This window comes from Sceloporus undulatus, chromosome 1, assembly GCF_019175285.1.
Source record: "Sceloporus undulatus isolate JIND9_A2432 ecotype Alabama chromosome 1, SceUnd_v1.1, whole genome shotgun sequence".
Lineage (NCBI taxonomy): Eukaryota > Metazoa > Chordata > Lepidosauria > Squamata > Phrynosomatidae > Sceloporus > Sceloporus undulatus.
This window is the reverse complement of record NC_056522.1, coordinates 164,855,387-164,872,349: the sequence shown is the minus strand read 5'-3', so window position 1 is coordinate 164,872,349 and position 16,963 is coordinate 164,855,387. Positions and strand designations below refer to the sequence as shown.

At 41.2% G+C, this 16,963-nt stretch overlaps 1 protein-coding gene across 1 annotated transcript in view; it reads left to right on the top strand.

Annotated features, from left to right (window-relative positions):
• The window catches only part of BARD1 (BRCA1 associated RING domain 1), a 93,625-nt gene extending 84,340 nt beyond the window's left edge, over nucleotides 1-9,285 (top strand). The window contains exons 10-11 of the mRNA XM_042445042.1: nucleotides 2,646-2,743; nucleotides 4,358-9,285. Coding sequence (XP_042300976.1) covers nucleotides 2,646-2,743; nucleotides 4,358-4,690 — 431 coding nt within the window. The 3' untranslated portion in view covers nucleotides 4,691-9,285. The remainder of the gene's footprint in view (nucleotides 1-2,645; nucleotides 2,744-4,357) is intronic.
• Nucleotides 9,286-16,963: the final 7,678 nt, after the last annotated feature.

Below are 16,963 nucleotides of genomic sequence, written 5' to 3'. Positions count from 1 at the left end.
TAGGAAGTGTAAACAACTTCTGTATTTTCAAGACTTGCTCATATATGTTTGGTTAAATATTCTCATTATGTAGAAATTAGGCCTATTGCACAAGTTAATGGATTTTTTTTGGGGGGGGGAGGTGTTCCCCTTCCAGAACTTGGCCTTCTAGAGTAGAAGCATATATGTACTGTATTTTCTGGCGTATAAGACTACTTTTTAACCCAGGGAAATCTTCTCAAAAGTCGGGGGGTCGTCTTATATGCCGGGTGTCATATTATAGGGCAGGTGCTGAAACTTCTGAACCGGACTGGAGAATCTGCGGTCGCTGCATATGGTGGAGGGAGCTCAAAAACGGCCGTGGCCGCATCCCCACTGTATGCGACGATCGTATGAAAGCAGCTACCGCTTTGATAGTCTTGGAGACAGGGAGAGCTGGGCAGGCAGGGAGAGCTGACCAATCCAAGCAGGCTTTGTATACAACAAGGTTTCCTGCTAAGTACCTGTATGTCATTTGAATTAAAATTACCATATTGAAATCAAATCTGATGTTTTTTTTTAATTTTTATTTGGTGTGAGTTGGAAGAGGGGTAGTCTTATACGGCGAGTATATCCCAAACTCTGTATTTTAACTGGAAAAGTTGGGGGTTGTCTTATATGCCGGAAAATACGGTATGTAATGCAGACATTTTTGCTGAATTCAATGTACCCTACTAGATTTACAGTACAGACAATGGCATTAGTTACTTGAAATAAAATCGCACTGAAATTTGTGTAGCTTGGCTTCACTTTTTCTTGTTTCCACCAAAAAAAATGGGACTTGCCTTACAATAATATGATATTACAATAATGAAAAGGTAAAGGTTTCCCCTTGACATGAATGTCTAGTTGTAACCGACTGTAGGGGGTAGTGCTCATCTCTGTTTCTAAGCTGAAGAGCCAGCATTATCCAAAGACGACTCCAGTGGTCATGTGGCCAGCATGACTGCACTGAACGCTGTTACCTTCCCATTGTGAAGTGGTACCTATCCATCTACTTGCACTTACATGCTTTAGGAGGTTGGCAGAAGCTGAGACTAGTAACAGGAGCTCACCCCATCATGCAACACCCGGGCCTTGAACTGCCAACCTTCCGACCTTATGATTGTCTGAATTGATGTCTTAACCACTAAGCCACTGTTATATTATTTTATTACAATAATACAATTTCTATAATACTCATTGAGAGCTTGGTCTGTAAGCCAGTTGTTCTCAAAATTTGGGCTTCCAGATGGTTTGGACTTAAAATCAGAATCTGACCCAAATACCCAGAGGACCAAAGGCTGAGATCCTCTGCTGTAAACTTTGGAGAGAAGCCAAATAATACGTCAGTTAAAAATAAAAGCTACTAAGAGTAAATGGCATTAATTCCATGTTTGTATTTGGTCAGGGGGGGGGGGGGGGTGCCAGGCTTTGTGGCAAATATCCCTCCTCTTGTGCTTCTCCAACCTTTTCTGAACTGGAGGGAAAGAAAGGAGGGAGCTTGGAGCAGAAGGATGAGGAAGAAGATGAGAACAGGAAAACTCACTGGATCATATCCTCTGGCAGGACTCATCCAGAGCCACCTCTTCTTCTTCCCCCACTCATCCCATCACTGCTCCGAGAATGCATGTTCTGTGTTACTCTGTGTGAGAAAGAGTAAAACAGTATGTGTACGAGTGAAAAAGAGAATGAATCTGCTGCATCTGCACTGTAGAAATAATGTGGTTTGACACCAGTTTAACTGCCATGGCTCAGTGCTATGGAATTTTGGGATTTGTAGTCTTGTGAGATGTTTAGCTATCTCTATCAGAAACATCTGGTGCCACAACAAACTACAAACTCTAAGATTTCATAGGATGAACTTTAAAGTGGTGACAAACTGCATTATTTCTACAGTGCAGATTCAGTCTGGGTGTGTACATAACTGTGAGCACATTGCTGCTTGTAAGCGTGGCTGTGTATGAGACAGGATATGTAAAATTTATACAGGTGTTAAGTACTGGAATTATTTAAATAAAAATGTCCTAATTTGAATAATGTGATTTCCTTATAAAATGTTAAAACATGAATATACATGGATATTTGAGCAAAAATAGGCACACTAAATATTTTGATTCACATACTATGTCGAGGGGGGAGGGGGCTACAACAGCCCCATATAGATATAAACGGAGTGGCAAGGCCAGAGAAACGCTGGCCTAAGAGATCAACTGCTTAACTGAATAGCATTCTCAGTCCGTGGTTTTCATATTTTCAGTTTCTGATACCATTTCTATAAGACATGTATTTCCTATTTGTAATTAATTTGTTTTGTTAGCAAAATCTTTATTTCCTTTAAGGCAGTGGTTCCTAAAATTTGATCTCCAGATCTTGTGGACTTCAGTTCCCCAAATTCTTGATCAATCTTGGCTAGGGTTTCTGGGTGTTAAGAGTCCAAAACTCCTGAATGATAAAAATTTGGGCATATGTAGAAGACAGGTTTTTGGTTCTGGTAAGAAGCCTATTTAGCCTATCACAAATGTCCAAATAATGCCTATAAAACAGCTTTCCTAATGTTGATATGCCTTCCTAAAAACATTTTTAATTCACAGTTTACAATAAATCACCACAGTTTTCTCTGTCTTTAAAATCCTTCCAAATTCCAGGGGTGGATGTCTGCCTCCAGACGGGAACCAGAGAGAAAGAAGAAAAGTATGAAGTAGATGGAAGCCCACGTCGGGGTCGGCTGAACAAAGAGCAGCTGGTAAGGACTTCCTTGTTCATCTTTAAATTGCCTTTGGAGTGATAGATTGTGGCTTTTTAACACTTGCCACTTTGGGCCGAATAAGGAAGTGTGTTTTTCCATCTGAGAAGTGATAGACAACAGCTAACTTCCAAAAGCAATTTCAAACTGTTAATGGATTTCTGTTGTCATATATGCCACTAAATCTTTTCAATGCTTTCGAGGTATGTCTTGGAAACATTTATTAAAGATGTTGCCTGAAATGCAAGGGTGAAAGTTTTTACCTTCCATCAACCCTTGGTGCTTCTGAAGGTGGTGTGTGCATTTTCCAGAGAAGTGCCAACTTTTATTTCCCCCAAAAAGAGTGATCATATCTGCAGCTGGAAGACTTACTTTAAATTTCCTATTTAATCTTCCATTTGCTTTTCTTGATTGTGAGATCTCCTGGGGTTAGTTTGTAACCATTTTGATGTTCTGGATAATTAGGACAAGAGAAATGCAGATTAGCTGGTTATTTAGACTCATGATGAGAAATTCAGCCACTGTCAGTCTCTTCATACATACAACTAGTATGTTTCCCTCATCCAGAAGTCTTATATGTATTCTCCCTACTTCCTCCTATCTCCTCCCTGCACTACAAAACAATTTTTTCCTTTTCATAGAGGTATAGTGTCAGATTTTCTCCAACTGCCTCCTTCCCTCAGTTCCTTTTCCTTCACCTGCAAGACCTCTGACTCCTTCATCTTGGTCCCTCAGGCTTCTCAGATCAGAACTCATCATGACTTCTCTTCCTCCGTTTCATCCCGTCCATGGCTTTAAGTTCCATGTTAGTTTAGTTTCCCTACTTAACAAGCTTGCTTTCACATTCATACTCTCACTCATTCTGTAGTCTACCTGCTATCCCCCGCCTAGCTATTATTTCTATTGCCTCTCATTTACTTTTAAAAACATGTAGTCCTTCTTGTCAGCTGAGCAGGCATGAGGTATTTCCTTGTCAAACTGAGCTTTCTCTCTTTCTCCCGACAAATGTTGCGCTATTTGTCAATATTCCATTGCTGACACTTTTCTGTGTTTGTGAATATATCTTGCCATCACCCATATCAGCCAGTGGCTGGGAAGATTGAATAGCTGACAGATGGGCAAAAGCCAGCTTTAAAACAACAACCTACGATTCATGCTTGAATATGATGGGGGGGGGGTCATATTTCTGGGGTTCTGCAAATAGGTTGTGCAGATTCTGAAGCAACTGTACTATGCCTTTATCTTAGGGCTGAAACAGACAGCCATATAGGGGCGGCTTGATACTGCGCCTTTGAGCTCCGGCAACCCCGATCCGGCTTTTTTCTGGCGCAAAAAGAAGAGGCAAAAAAGAGTTCCCTTTCTGCTGCCACCGTGGCTTTTCGGTATTCCTGTGGTGTACGGTGTCTAAACGCCACGCGACCGGAGTGCCGAAAAGCTGCCACCATATAAATGGCTGGGCAGCTTCACGGCAGCTTCCTGCCAGGTTTGGGGTGTGTGCTCTGTGTATGTCAGCCCCCCTCCCCAAACCACTAAGAAACCAGTGTATTTTGCTGGTCTGTTTCAGTCCTTAATATGTCCAACTCTTTTATGTGAACATTTTGTTCTTTGTTTTAGTTGCCCAGGTTGTTTGATGGCTGCTACTTCTATTTTCTGGGAGTGTTTAAGGAGCACAACAAAGATGACCTGAAAGAACTGGTGAAAGCAGGTGGAGGACAGATTCTCCTGAGAAAACCCAAATCGGATAATGATGTGACACAGACAATCAATACCATAGCCTATCATGCTGAGATTACATCTGACCAGAGTTTCTGTACACAATATATAATCTATGATGGATCTTCTAGTTATACCCCAGAGAAAATTCGTCAAGGAAAGGTTTGGGAGGTGCCATCTAAATGGCTTATAGACTGTGTGATGTCATTTCAACTATCACCTGTTAAGCAATGAATTTCCTGACATTGTGACACCAGAAACATTTGTGTAGCCTGGGGTTTTAAACAGAGAGTGAAACTTTGTGTTTCAGCTGAGAAACAACCATAAAGCAACAGATTATCTTCATATAAGTTTAAAATTATTGAGGTTGGGACATGGTCAAGGAGAAAGTATAACCAGAATTTGATTATTGTTGATAAGATCTCCAAGTGTCCAAAGTGGTGTTTTTTTACAACCTCTTGTGAATCATTTTAGCAGTTTATGATCCTAATTTCTACAACTTATTTGTGTTTTTGCAAGAGCTGATTTTAAAAAATGATCAGTTTTCTGAGAATGCAAGTCAGTTTAGAATTGGGACATCGTAGAAAGCACTTGTTTCTGACCTCTGTCCTTGTGAATATTACAATACCCTGAAATGATGGCAATTTTAAACAGATTCTGAATGTGTCTCTGAAAGCATCTTCCAGTGCCATTCTGGTTATTATAATCCCTTTATTAGAAAAATATAGGAAGCAATAATATAAATTACCTATTAAAAGAGGTACTAAAGCTTTTTTCTGTTTGCATACAGACCACCCTCTCTCTACACGGAGGATCTGTTCTGGACTCCCCTGTGTATGGGAAAAATAGTGTATGCTCGTCCCATAGGAAAGAATTAGGCACCTGCACGCGGCGATGCACAGGGCCCATGGTGTGGGTACGTGCCTCATTACTTCTAATGGGCCTTGCCTTCCGCGTAAGCTCAAAGCCGTGGAAGGCAAGTCCACGTATGAGGAGGGCTGACTGTATAATGAAATTGGCACTATTGTTATTTTGTTCAGTTTGTAAAGAGCTTAGTTTTTATATCTAATCATGATTTCTGTGTTTTCATATTCTGTCATTTTAAATGTTCTGGATTATAATCAGTGATATAACACAAAGTATTGCTATTTAAATGTGTATATGTTGCATATTGGTGAAGGGTGAGTTGGACACAGTCCTTCCAATTATATGGGTGAATACAGAATTAAATCATTGTACCTTGCAGTTCCATGCAAATCAGTTTAGATACACTACCATACACTGTTTCTAAGTGGAGTGTCACAACAGCTCAGAGTTCACTACAAGAATAAGAATCTCTACTTTCATTGTTTGATGGTATCTTGACAATTGCGAATGTCTCTCGTTGGTCTGGGCAATTTTTGTCTCTCTCAAGTGTTGTTTTGGACAGTAATTCTCATAAATACTGACCCAGGTCGTCAGTGATTATGAGAACTGAAGTTTACATATTTCCCATCCTTGCTATCTACCCTTGCCTTCTCTCCCTTTGTTATATATTCCTGGTGTGGGAGCAGTGTGATCTTCAAAATAAAGGGGGTAGTAAATGTATAATACACATATTGTTAACCTGGGTGCTAATGGGACCCTAATTTTTTCTTTTACTGATATGAAACCAATGTCTGGGCTGAATACATTCATACTTGGAAGTGAAGGATATAATGCTTTCTCATTAAAAAAAAAAGGTAAACTAGTTGGTTGGGAAGAAGGGGTTTTATTTTTTTAATGGTAGAGGCGAATTCAATCACATCAGCCCCACTCTTCAGTTGGAAGGGATACAGCCCAGGCAGAGGTTGAGGTTACAACTTAAGAAAAAATTGAGCCAACGTCTCTGAAGTGAAATCATGAAAAAATATGATTTCTTTTTCGCGGGGGATCCGTTCCAGAACTCCTTGCGAAAATGGAGTTTTGTATATGTTCAAGCCCCATTGGCTTGAATATAGGTGTGGGCATGCACCCTATTCATTCTCCCTCTGTTTGACCTTTGCGCATAAGCGAGGGACGCGAGTTTGAAGACTATGAGAATGAAGGGAGGACTGTAGTGTAATGGCTAATAGTGATTAATCAACCAGAAATAATTCCACTATGATTTGGTTAGTTAAGGTGCAATCCGTGAGAAGCAAACATAATATTTTTAATTATATGTTTAAATTATATCTCAAGGGCTGATGGTATGTTATGGGTCTACTTCCATGTTAAAAGTGAATGCGACCTGGGTATTGAAGCTTAAATATATTGAGTTCTGTCACTATAAAGTGTAATGTTTCATTTTACCAGTGCTTTAACCAGTGCTAACTCAACCTTAAAAATAGCAGAATGCTCTGTGTGTCTATGCATGTGTACAGTAAGTCTGTTTTTCAGAAAAAGAAAATCCTAACTTCTCATTTCTGAGCGGGAAGAAGCAGTTTCTATCTCAATCTAACTCCCAGCAGGAGGTCAAGTCTGATGTATCTGAGAAATGTCAGAGCCTACTGTGAGAGGTGCAGAGGGAGGGAAACAACAGTACCATACTGCATGGTGATGCTGAAATGGTGACACGTAACAAGCTGCCACCTATTATTCAGTGCAGCATTTTATTTTATTTTTTTAACAGTTCCAGAAACATTCATGCTTTGTGGTTATGGAAAGATGCCTGTAGTTTCTCCACAAGATTTAAGGAATGTGTTTTGGCCTTTGCAAGCTCTATACATTTGAGAACAGAGTCATTCTTGTGAGCCTCCATGGACCCCATGCTGGGAGAATAGTGAAAACTAAATAAAATGAAATAATAAATGGCTTCCTTTTTGTTCCAAAGTCACTGTTCCCTTGGAACGCTCCCAAGCGCCAGTCCAAGTCAAGAAGGTGGAGTGCTACCTGTTAAACTCATACTGAAGCCTGTTTCACTTTGAAAAATCTGTCATTCTACATACACAGTGTTATGCATGTTCTGGCCCTTAAGCATCTAGTTATTCCTAGAGAAGTCTGAAACAGCTGTCAAGGCAAGTTGTTATGCCATATGCATACTCAGTTCTGCTTAAAGCTGAGAATTTTAAAACCAAATGTGTTTGCATCTGTCCTCAAAACTCCTCCCAATTCCCTTCTTCAGTGTGGTCTTCTTAAAATCCCAGGTGCCAACCGCATCTTTTATTCTGAATTGCAATTCTGTTTTCTGACAGAGTTAAACCTCTTTTTGGAAAGCACACCCTGCTGAATTATATTGAATTACATTACACTTGTCAATCAAGGGAATGCCTAATTTTGTTAAATTTATGTTATTTATATCAGTTTGACACATAGGACAAGAAGATAGTACAGTATATGGCAGGCCTTTCTATCCTTTACCACCCCCCATACAGATGTATTGGATTATACCTGGCATCATCCCCATACAGCATAAAATGTTTGGAGAAGCAGTTGTACATATTTGACATGAGCTAGAGGGCAAAAAGAGATTCCTTATTTGTTTGTGATAGATTTACTTATTTTAATAATGATTAATGTAGTCTTGACATTTTTTACTATATGCAGGATTTTATGAAGTAATATGTTTCCTGAGGGGCAGTAGGAAGCGCACTCTGTGGATGTGGCTAAAGATACAGTGATCTTTGGCCAAAGGTAGACTGAGGCTACAGTCCCAAACATTCTTTTGGGAAGCAGTTTTCACTGAATGTTTACCTAATTTTGGATAAAGAATGCAGATGTGCATACTGTCAGTACTGTGATAGTTTACTCAAAGTTTGTGTTCAAGAACCTGTCTTGTCTAATTGATACTGGAATTATGGTTGACAATAATCCCATGGGAGAGTTTCTTTATACAGTAAATACAAATTCAGCTTTCACAAGTGAGGTTCCATTGGGTGAAATGGGATCGTTTCCTTCCACTGATGGGAAAGCAAGTGTATTGGATTCTGCCACCCTCAGCAACTTCCTCTGCCCCCAGGAAGCATCCTAAAGCAGTTCAGGAGATTACAAAGGACCATTATGTAAGCCAAGTCGATTAATGCAACATTGGATATAACCCATTTTAAATTATTCAGGAGGGTTTCAGTCTCTCATTCTCTTCCAGACATGTTTGCATGATCCTATTTCAGTTTATGTAGCTCAGGGATGAGCACTAATTTTTGTTTTGTTTTTTGACAGACTAGACTTTCCTAGTTTCTTCACTCATCCCTTCAACAAATTGCATGTTAAAGTATAAGGTCTCTAATCATTGTTTACTGCTTTATCTAAACCAGGAAAGCATGATTTCCAGCTTTTGGAACAAGCCAGGATATTGCACTATACTGTGAAACTGACTTAAGATCATGACTTACACTGAAGCTACTAACTGTCTAAAATAAATAATGTTTGCAAAATATGACCCTTAGATGGGCTACAGCTACACTGTAATGCTTACTTACTCTGGAATTGTCATCTATTAAAAAAAAGAAAAAAGAGGGAAATCCTGATCAAACAGAGGGCAGCTTGCACATATAACTGCAGGCTTCATTCTTATTTAATCAACAATTAGAAATGTTCATAATGGAACCATTGACACCTCCTGGCACTTAACTGAACAATCTACTGAAAAAGACAGGCCACTACATTTGAAGAACATTACAATTAAAATTTCAATGGAAGAGGTAGCTTTGGAAGAGTGGAAACAGTGGAAGAAGATGCACAAGCTTATCATACATAACATTTTACTTCTCTTCTGCTAAAAATAAGCTGATGTCATCCAAGTCACAAAATTATGCTTGATTTATGATTGTATGATGTATGATTTATGATCCCTGTACTGTGCAATAAAGTTGTGGCCATTTTTATACCCATTACACCACGGCCAGTTTCCATTTTGTCCCGGCGCAACAATGCATACTGTTAAAAGCAATTGGGCTCACAACGTCTTTCCAAGTATGTTTCTCAGCTTCAAGCTGTTCTGAGCACTGTAGCAGAGATGAGATAGGAAAGACTCCACGTGAATTAACTACATGAAAAGCCAGAATTTGCTTTCCTGTTTGCAAATTGCATCTACTGTTGTTGTAACCTCTCAGATAAATTGTCTGCGAGGGCTAAGACGAGCCCATTATTTTAGCTTCTATTTCCTCATCAGTCAGGTGAAGGGCAGCGGTGCTGTCAGCATGCGGGCTCATTAGTGCCACTGACGTGGGACACTCCTTGGTTGGTTCCCCAGACAGAGCTACCCTTCTAACTCTGCCACTTTCAATGCAATCCTGGTGCCATGAATATTCATCTGTTCCTATATCTCTGCAATTAAGCAGATGAAAGTATAACTATTCAGATCTCACAGCCGTTAATTCAACTGGTGGAGCAGGCTGTCTGTGTGAAATCAGAATAAATCTAAGGCTGGTATAGCCTCCCATGCAGTCTCTGGAAGGCCATCTCTGAGTGGTCTCTCTTATGATTGCCTCGGAAATTTACCTCCACCCTCTGGAACAGTGGCCCTCCAAGTGTTTTGGACTCCAAGCCGGTTGGAGCTTCTGGGAGTTAAAAGTCCAAAACACTTGGAGGACTAAAGTTTGGGACCCACTGCTCTGAAACTACATGGGAGTTGTGTCCCTTTGTAAATGCCTTCCCCAAGAATGCCACTTGGATAAGTGGGGAGGACTCCGCTTCTAAAGCAGCCCTTAGATTGGCAATGGAGAACCAACTAAGGTAATCCAAAATCTACTCCTCCCATAACCAGTAAGTCGCCAGTGATGAAATAGAGGGCTTTCCTTCCTTCCCAATACTTACTAAACTATAGTAGAAATGGACTTGGAATGCAGATTGCAATATTGTAAATAACCTATCCAATTGTTTAACACAAATACATAATTTGGGAAGAAATTCATATAAAACTGAACAGGTTAGCCCAGAAACATGAATAAATAACTTTGTTTTAATGTGTAAGCCACTCTGGATGTGTCACACAGAGAGGTGGGATATGAATAAATTTTATTATTATTATTAACCTGAAGTCAAATGACCAGCTGCTTTAAATCTACACATTCCCACCAGTAACATTCATTTTGTACAAGCTGTATTCTGAATTGATTTGGAATCTGTTTTTGTATCTTGAACTTATGATTGAATTCTCACCCAGATAGCTCACACTCACCCAGATACTTAAGATTGAATTCTCACCCAGATAGCTCACACTCACCCAGATGATAGAGTTTGGATTTGGTAGCATGGACTGTACCATTTCAGACTATAAATGGGAGAAAATTACATAGGCGGGAGAGGGATGAACTGAAATCTTTCTCCCTGGGGTACTTAGTTTAATTTTAAAAGAAAATGAGGCCATTAAAATATGTGATGGTCCCAACTTCAGGCTGAAATAGTGCGTTCCATCCTACCACCTGATTCAATTGCCTATGTAGACCAGGGATTTGTGGCTCTTGTCAAGTTCCAGTAGAATTGTGGGTGGCCAATTAAGTTACATTTATTCCTTCTTTGCCAACATTCTTTCCCCTAAAACTATCATTACTTATGAGATTGAATCACAGTTTCTTCTTAGCCTGGAGGGAAATAGAACTTTTTCTTTTTTAGATTTTACAATATTTGATCACTTTCAGTGACATGTACCAAGAACAGAGTAACAAAAGTCTGTTATAATTAGTCCTCAGGGTGCAATTAATAATGCATAAGTGAACTATGGGCTCTTATCAGGACACCCCGCAACGTTTTATTGTAATTAAAAATCGCACGCTTTAGCAATTTATAGTGACTACGCTGGGACAAAGTTTGTAAGGAATTTTCATCCAAGAGTCATTTTTGTACATTAAGTTTTTAAAATGCTACATTTTGCTAACCTATAAAGCCAAGCCAGAGAGAGAACAACAAGTTTCATGTGTGCTCAGCTGTTTGACTTGTTTTGTCAGTCTCATCGTTCATGGTTTTGGCACCCAGATTTTGAGCCTAGATTTATTTTCGCCAAGTGAAGTGTTAGGTAGATGACATAGGAGTCACTATACACCTTAGATATCCTTAACTAAATCATCGACATATCTTTTCAGATCAATTGACGTGATGATACAGGTTGAAACTGTACAAAAGCATCTGTGCACATCTAGAGAAGAATGTACTGATCATTGGGACCCAGCAAGACTAGGCCATGCTTGACAAACTTTTATCTCCCTCTCTCTTTTAGGGAGGGGGAGCAGTTTGTCTGGAAGAAGATTAGAACACCATTTATATAGTATACTTCGATTTCATCCACCAAGTTTCCTTGTTGAGTTGGGTGGAACTGTTGTTAAATGGATGCACAAATGTTTGAGCAGCATACCCAAGCGAGGCCACATGCACTCAAGGAGGTCCACCAGATGTTTGTCAGGACAGGGAAGAAGCAACATGCAATTCAGATGGTGAGGCAGAACTAGCCGCCCTGACATTATTTCAATAAATAATAGCTCATCTGGCCCAGAAGGCCCATCCAGATGTTATTTGAAAATAAAGATGAGACTGTGAGCTTCCTTCCTCCTGTAATTTTAAATGTATATGGTGCTTCTTCATGTGACTCACACATATGGGATTCTCTGCACTTGTGGAGACCATGTTCAGAAACTTCTGCAGCTAGATCCCTAGACCCACCTCCTTTCCATATCTCACATGCTTTTAATTTTAGGGATTAGGTGCTTTACATTATGGTCACTTTAAAATATTTTTAGTGTATGATTATTTTCTACATGGTTTACATGGTTTTATTAATCTTAGTTTAAATTTTATTATTGGAGTGAACATATGCAATTTATAAGTTTAGTATTTTCTTTTATTTTTTGCATTGTTGTTAAATATTCATGAGTACCAGACTTTCCTTGTTAGTCTTCCTTGTCACTTGGTTTAGAGACCTGTGTTAAGGGTATATTGCTGTATATTTCCCTTCAACCCACCTTCTCACAGTGGAGCAGCCACAGGACAGGAGCCAAGACAAAGGCTTGCTGGCTGGATCTTCATGTTGCCTGGGCACTCTGTTGTGGAGAGGAAGGAAGCTGAACAGCTCAGTGACAGCAGAACTGACAGCCAGCCAATCAGTCTTTGCCCTTCTCTCTCTCTCTCTCCCCCTTATTTTCCAGCCGGGAGAAGTCCAGTCTCGCTATCAGAAATTCTTTTCTGCCTTCTTCATCAGTGAGGAAGAACAAAATGGAAGAAGGAAGGAAGGAAGGAAGGATAAACTAGCAAGCATGCAGCACTCATGTTAACTAACAGTAACTGGAACATTAACACATGCACCATTCTCTGACATATCTGCCCATCCTATGCCCCCCTCGCCCTCATTTTCCTCCATCAGCTTTCCTTCCAATAGCTCTATATGTCCTGCTCCTGTCTTGGCACCACAGTGCCTCTGCTTCACTCCAAGGCTGTCTCTGCCAAACCTCAAACTGTTCAACTCTGCCTCTTCTACTTTCCAGTTTATTTTCGACCCCATCAAAACATTCTGAGGTGTTTTATGGAATCAGGATCACAGACTCTTAGAGCTGGAAGGAGCTGCAAGGGGAGCAGAGCTACTGACTTCCATGTGCACAGGTCCCTTTTTGGCCAGTGCTTCATGATCCCCAGCTTCTTGGGAGCAGAGTTACTAACTTCCATGTGCCCATGCCCCTTTTTGGACAGTGCTTTGTGATTGCTACTTCTTGGATGCAGAGTTACGGACTGCTATGTGCACAAATCCATTTTTGGACAGTGCTTCATGATGTCCCACTTCTCAATAGCAGGGTTCAGCCTCCTCCAGCCTCAGAGCAGCTTGAACAGCAACATGTTGTTTGTTTTAAATCTTGAGTTAAGTCATGGGCTGTCCATGGCAAAAAATATATACAGTTAGCCCTCTGTTTTCAGGGGGATCCCTTCTGGATCTCCCCACGCAAACTGAGGCTCGCGCATATTCAAGCCTCATAGGCTTGAATGGGCTGCGCCCCTAGGCGCGTGGCCTGGGCACGTGCACATTGTTGGAAACAGCGGGGGTCATCCCTTCACAGGTATCAAGGGTGCAGATCTGAGATGCATGAGTTAGGAGGGGCAACTTTATATTCAAAGTGGAAGTCATGGTAACGAAAAAGAACCACTGCTCCAGCCTTTTTGGAAAGAATGCAAAACCTGCTTCCAAAATATCTTTTGTTGTGGAGTATGCATTTCTTAGCCTTCTGTTGCTGCTGCCCCATATTGGGTTGTATTTATTATTTTTAATTTCTTTTATGCCCATTGCCTTACTGTATTCCCATTTGTATTCTTTCAGAAGCTGCCTCAAGAGAAACAGTATAAATTTTTAAATACATCCCAGGCAAAGTGCCCAGTCACCTCCTGTTCCTTGTTTGCTCACAATCCAAACAACTGAACTGCTTCTAACACTGTTAGTCAAAAAACACAGAAGAGCTCTCAGTGGGAGGTGACACTGTCTGAATTCCTCTTACATTCTGTGGATGGAGGCAATTGTGAAATCAAAGTTTGATCAGGAAGCACTCTGAGGCCAGAAGTTTGCAGCGGGTGTACATTTTGCCTGGATTATGCAGTGGTGGTTGTGATTCATGTCAGGTTCTCATATTATCTCCCAACAGAAATGCTAGAAGCTGTGCTTTTCCTCGTTTCTTTTTGACAAGTTTTCAATTATAGCTGTTTAATCACGGATGCTACAGTTCTGTCTCTCTGTTCTGCCACCTTCTGAAACCTTGACATCTCCACTCGTTCCTCTTATCCCAGTGAGCAATGTAAACTGGCAGTTATGCAGTAGAAAATGGTAGTTTGCTATCCTCCCCACCGCCTTCTTGCAGAACTAAATGATGAAACACTACTGATGTTGGAATGTGTTTCCTGGGAGAAAAGTTTGTAAAACACACTATGGGAGACAGTTTCATGAGGATACCTTATAGTATGCTGGACATCTCTCTTTACAAAACAGGGTTAAAAGGAAAGAGCAGCTCCTTTGTGGTTACAGCTGTGGTTTCTTTTCATATACCTAATTCAGCTTGCTTTATAATTGTAAGTCTATGTACTTGTGTTTGTGTTGACCGTTTGCTTTGCTTATTGTTGTGACACTACCCATAACAGTTCTGTTTGATAGCAGATTTCTTTGGTTATCTCTCCAATTTATAGTAACAAAACCAGCTGTCTGTAGCTCCAAGACTATGAAGCCTAGGCACCTAAAATTCAGTGCGCATACTGAAGGAGCCCTGAAGGTTTGACTCATAGGGTTACTTTCGTTTTTTAAAAAGGAATAAATTACAAACTACTACAGTTTTTTATACTGCTAGAACACATGGGCTGCTCCAATGTAAGCTGACTGCCTGGTGAACCTTGCTTCCTCCTGACTCTGTGTGTGTGTTTTGTCTTTATTTATTTATCCACACAGAGGGAAGAAGAATGAGAATACCTGTTGCACTGTATGTGGAGAATGAAGGGCTGAGCAATGGAGATGGAGGGACAGAAAGTGCAAAAGAATGAATGGAAAGGATAGTTACCGTACTGGAAAGAATACAGTGGTGCCTCGGGTTACGAAAGTAATTCGTTCCGCGGCCGCTTTCGTAACCCGAAAAGCCTTCGTAAGCCGAATTGCCATAGGCGCTAATGGGGAAAAGCCGCGATTCCGTGCGAAAAACATTAGGAGGAATTTCCTGACAGTAAGGGCTGTTCGACAATGGAACACACTCCCTTGGAGAGTGGTGGTGTCTCCTTCCTTGGAGGTCTTTAAACAGAGGCTGGATAGCCATCTGTCGGGGATGCTTTGATTTGGATTTCCTGCATGGCAGGGGGTTGGACTGGATGGCCTTAGTGGTCTCTTCCAACTCTACAATTCCATGATTCTATGAACAAAAACGTGGAAAATTGCACTTTTGATAACCCAACCCCCCATGCAAATAACAGTATCAGCCTTTGGAAAGAACTGGCAATATGTTCAGGATGAGTAGAAGAAAACTTTTTTTCTTTGACCATGTAAAACTACTGATGGAATTCTCTGCCATAGGCTCCGGCGAGGGCTATTATTTTGTAGTGGCGATTCACGTTCAAGGATAGACAACTGTATGATGACTGAGGGTCAATTTCCTGACCCCAAACCCATCTGCATGCCGCACACTGCCAAGCACACCAACATATTTTCTTTTCCCTTGGCTTCCTTTTCACAATGTCAAGTGTCACCTCTTTGAAGTGAAACCAAATGTATTGGAGAGAAGATGGGGTTGCAAGGCAGTATGGGGAGATTAGGTAGGGGTGTTGCCATATTCCCCTCATTTGGGGGACAATGCTACTGCAGAAATAATTTGAGAGACTCTAGGTGTGCATTATGGAACGGACTATTAGAACACTTCTGTGCTCTTGAGCTGTGATCTGAAGCCACGTTTTGGAGAAAGCGCACTAGCCATCCAAGGACTAGAGTAGGGCCAGGTATGCTGGCAGTGCACAATATCTGTCAGGCATCTAGGGATCAGAAAATTGCAACGACATGGTAAGTTGTACTTGCTTGCTTAACAGAATAATATGTTTGTGTTATAGTCCAAAGGGCAGGTCGAGAGGCCATTAGATCTACTTAGCAAATTCGGAGGCAAGTGTGGTAGATTACATTTGTTTCCCTGTTGCACTGTATTCCTGGATAAGTCATTTAAATGTTGAATAAATGGGTGGTAGTGATACCCCTTTAATTGCTGGTGGTTGGACTAAGGCCCGGTACAAACAGGTGCTTTGTGGCATGGCGACAGCAATTTTAGGTTTGGGAGTGCGCAGCTAGGGTTGCCATAGCGGGAAAAATGTAGGGCAAAATCTCCAAACCGGGAAAAATGTAGGGCAAAATTTTCAAATGTAGGACACACAAAAAAGTGTCCTACATTTTAAAATTATGTCCTACATTTTACCTCGCGATCGCGGTGGGGAGCGGAGGCGCCAAGCGGCGAGGGAAAGCCTCCAATTAAGGAGGCTTTCCCTCCCCGCCTGGGCCCCGCTGCGATCGAAGGCCAGGAAGGAAGGAGGAGGCTGCAGGGAGGCGGGGAGGTTGGCGTGGCTGCGCCCAAGAGGCGCCTCCTCCTGCAGCCTCCTCCGCCTCAGGCCTCGCTGCCCTCCTTTTCCTCCGCGTGACCATGCGCGTGACCATGCGGTTATGGCAACCCTATGCAGCAACCGCACTCTCCTGAACCTTAATACATATGGGCAGTGCAATGTTGATGCAAACAGCACGGCACACAAAACATGTCACCGTGATGCCCCAGGGTGCAAATTTTGGAGCTCCTTTTTGCAGCAGATCGTCGCGGCTGTGCGATTGCCACGACAATGATCTGAAGGAGAAAGGGACGGCTTCTGACTGTCCCTTTCTTCTAATCTGTACCAGGCCTAAGTTGTTTTTTCAACCTAGATACAAGGCATAGAATGGAGGGCACAGTTCTAGGTTAGAAGATGGTTTATGAATGTTGCACAAAGCATAACATGCTTGCTGTGGAATGGCCAATGATAAGGTTTGAGGAGGAGACGACTAGATAAATGTGATGACATTCAGAAGACTGATGAGGAAATTTCTCCTTCTAAGCACTCAGT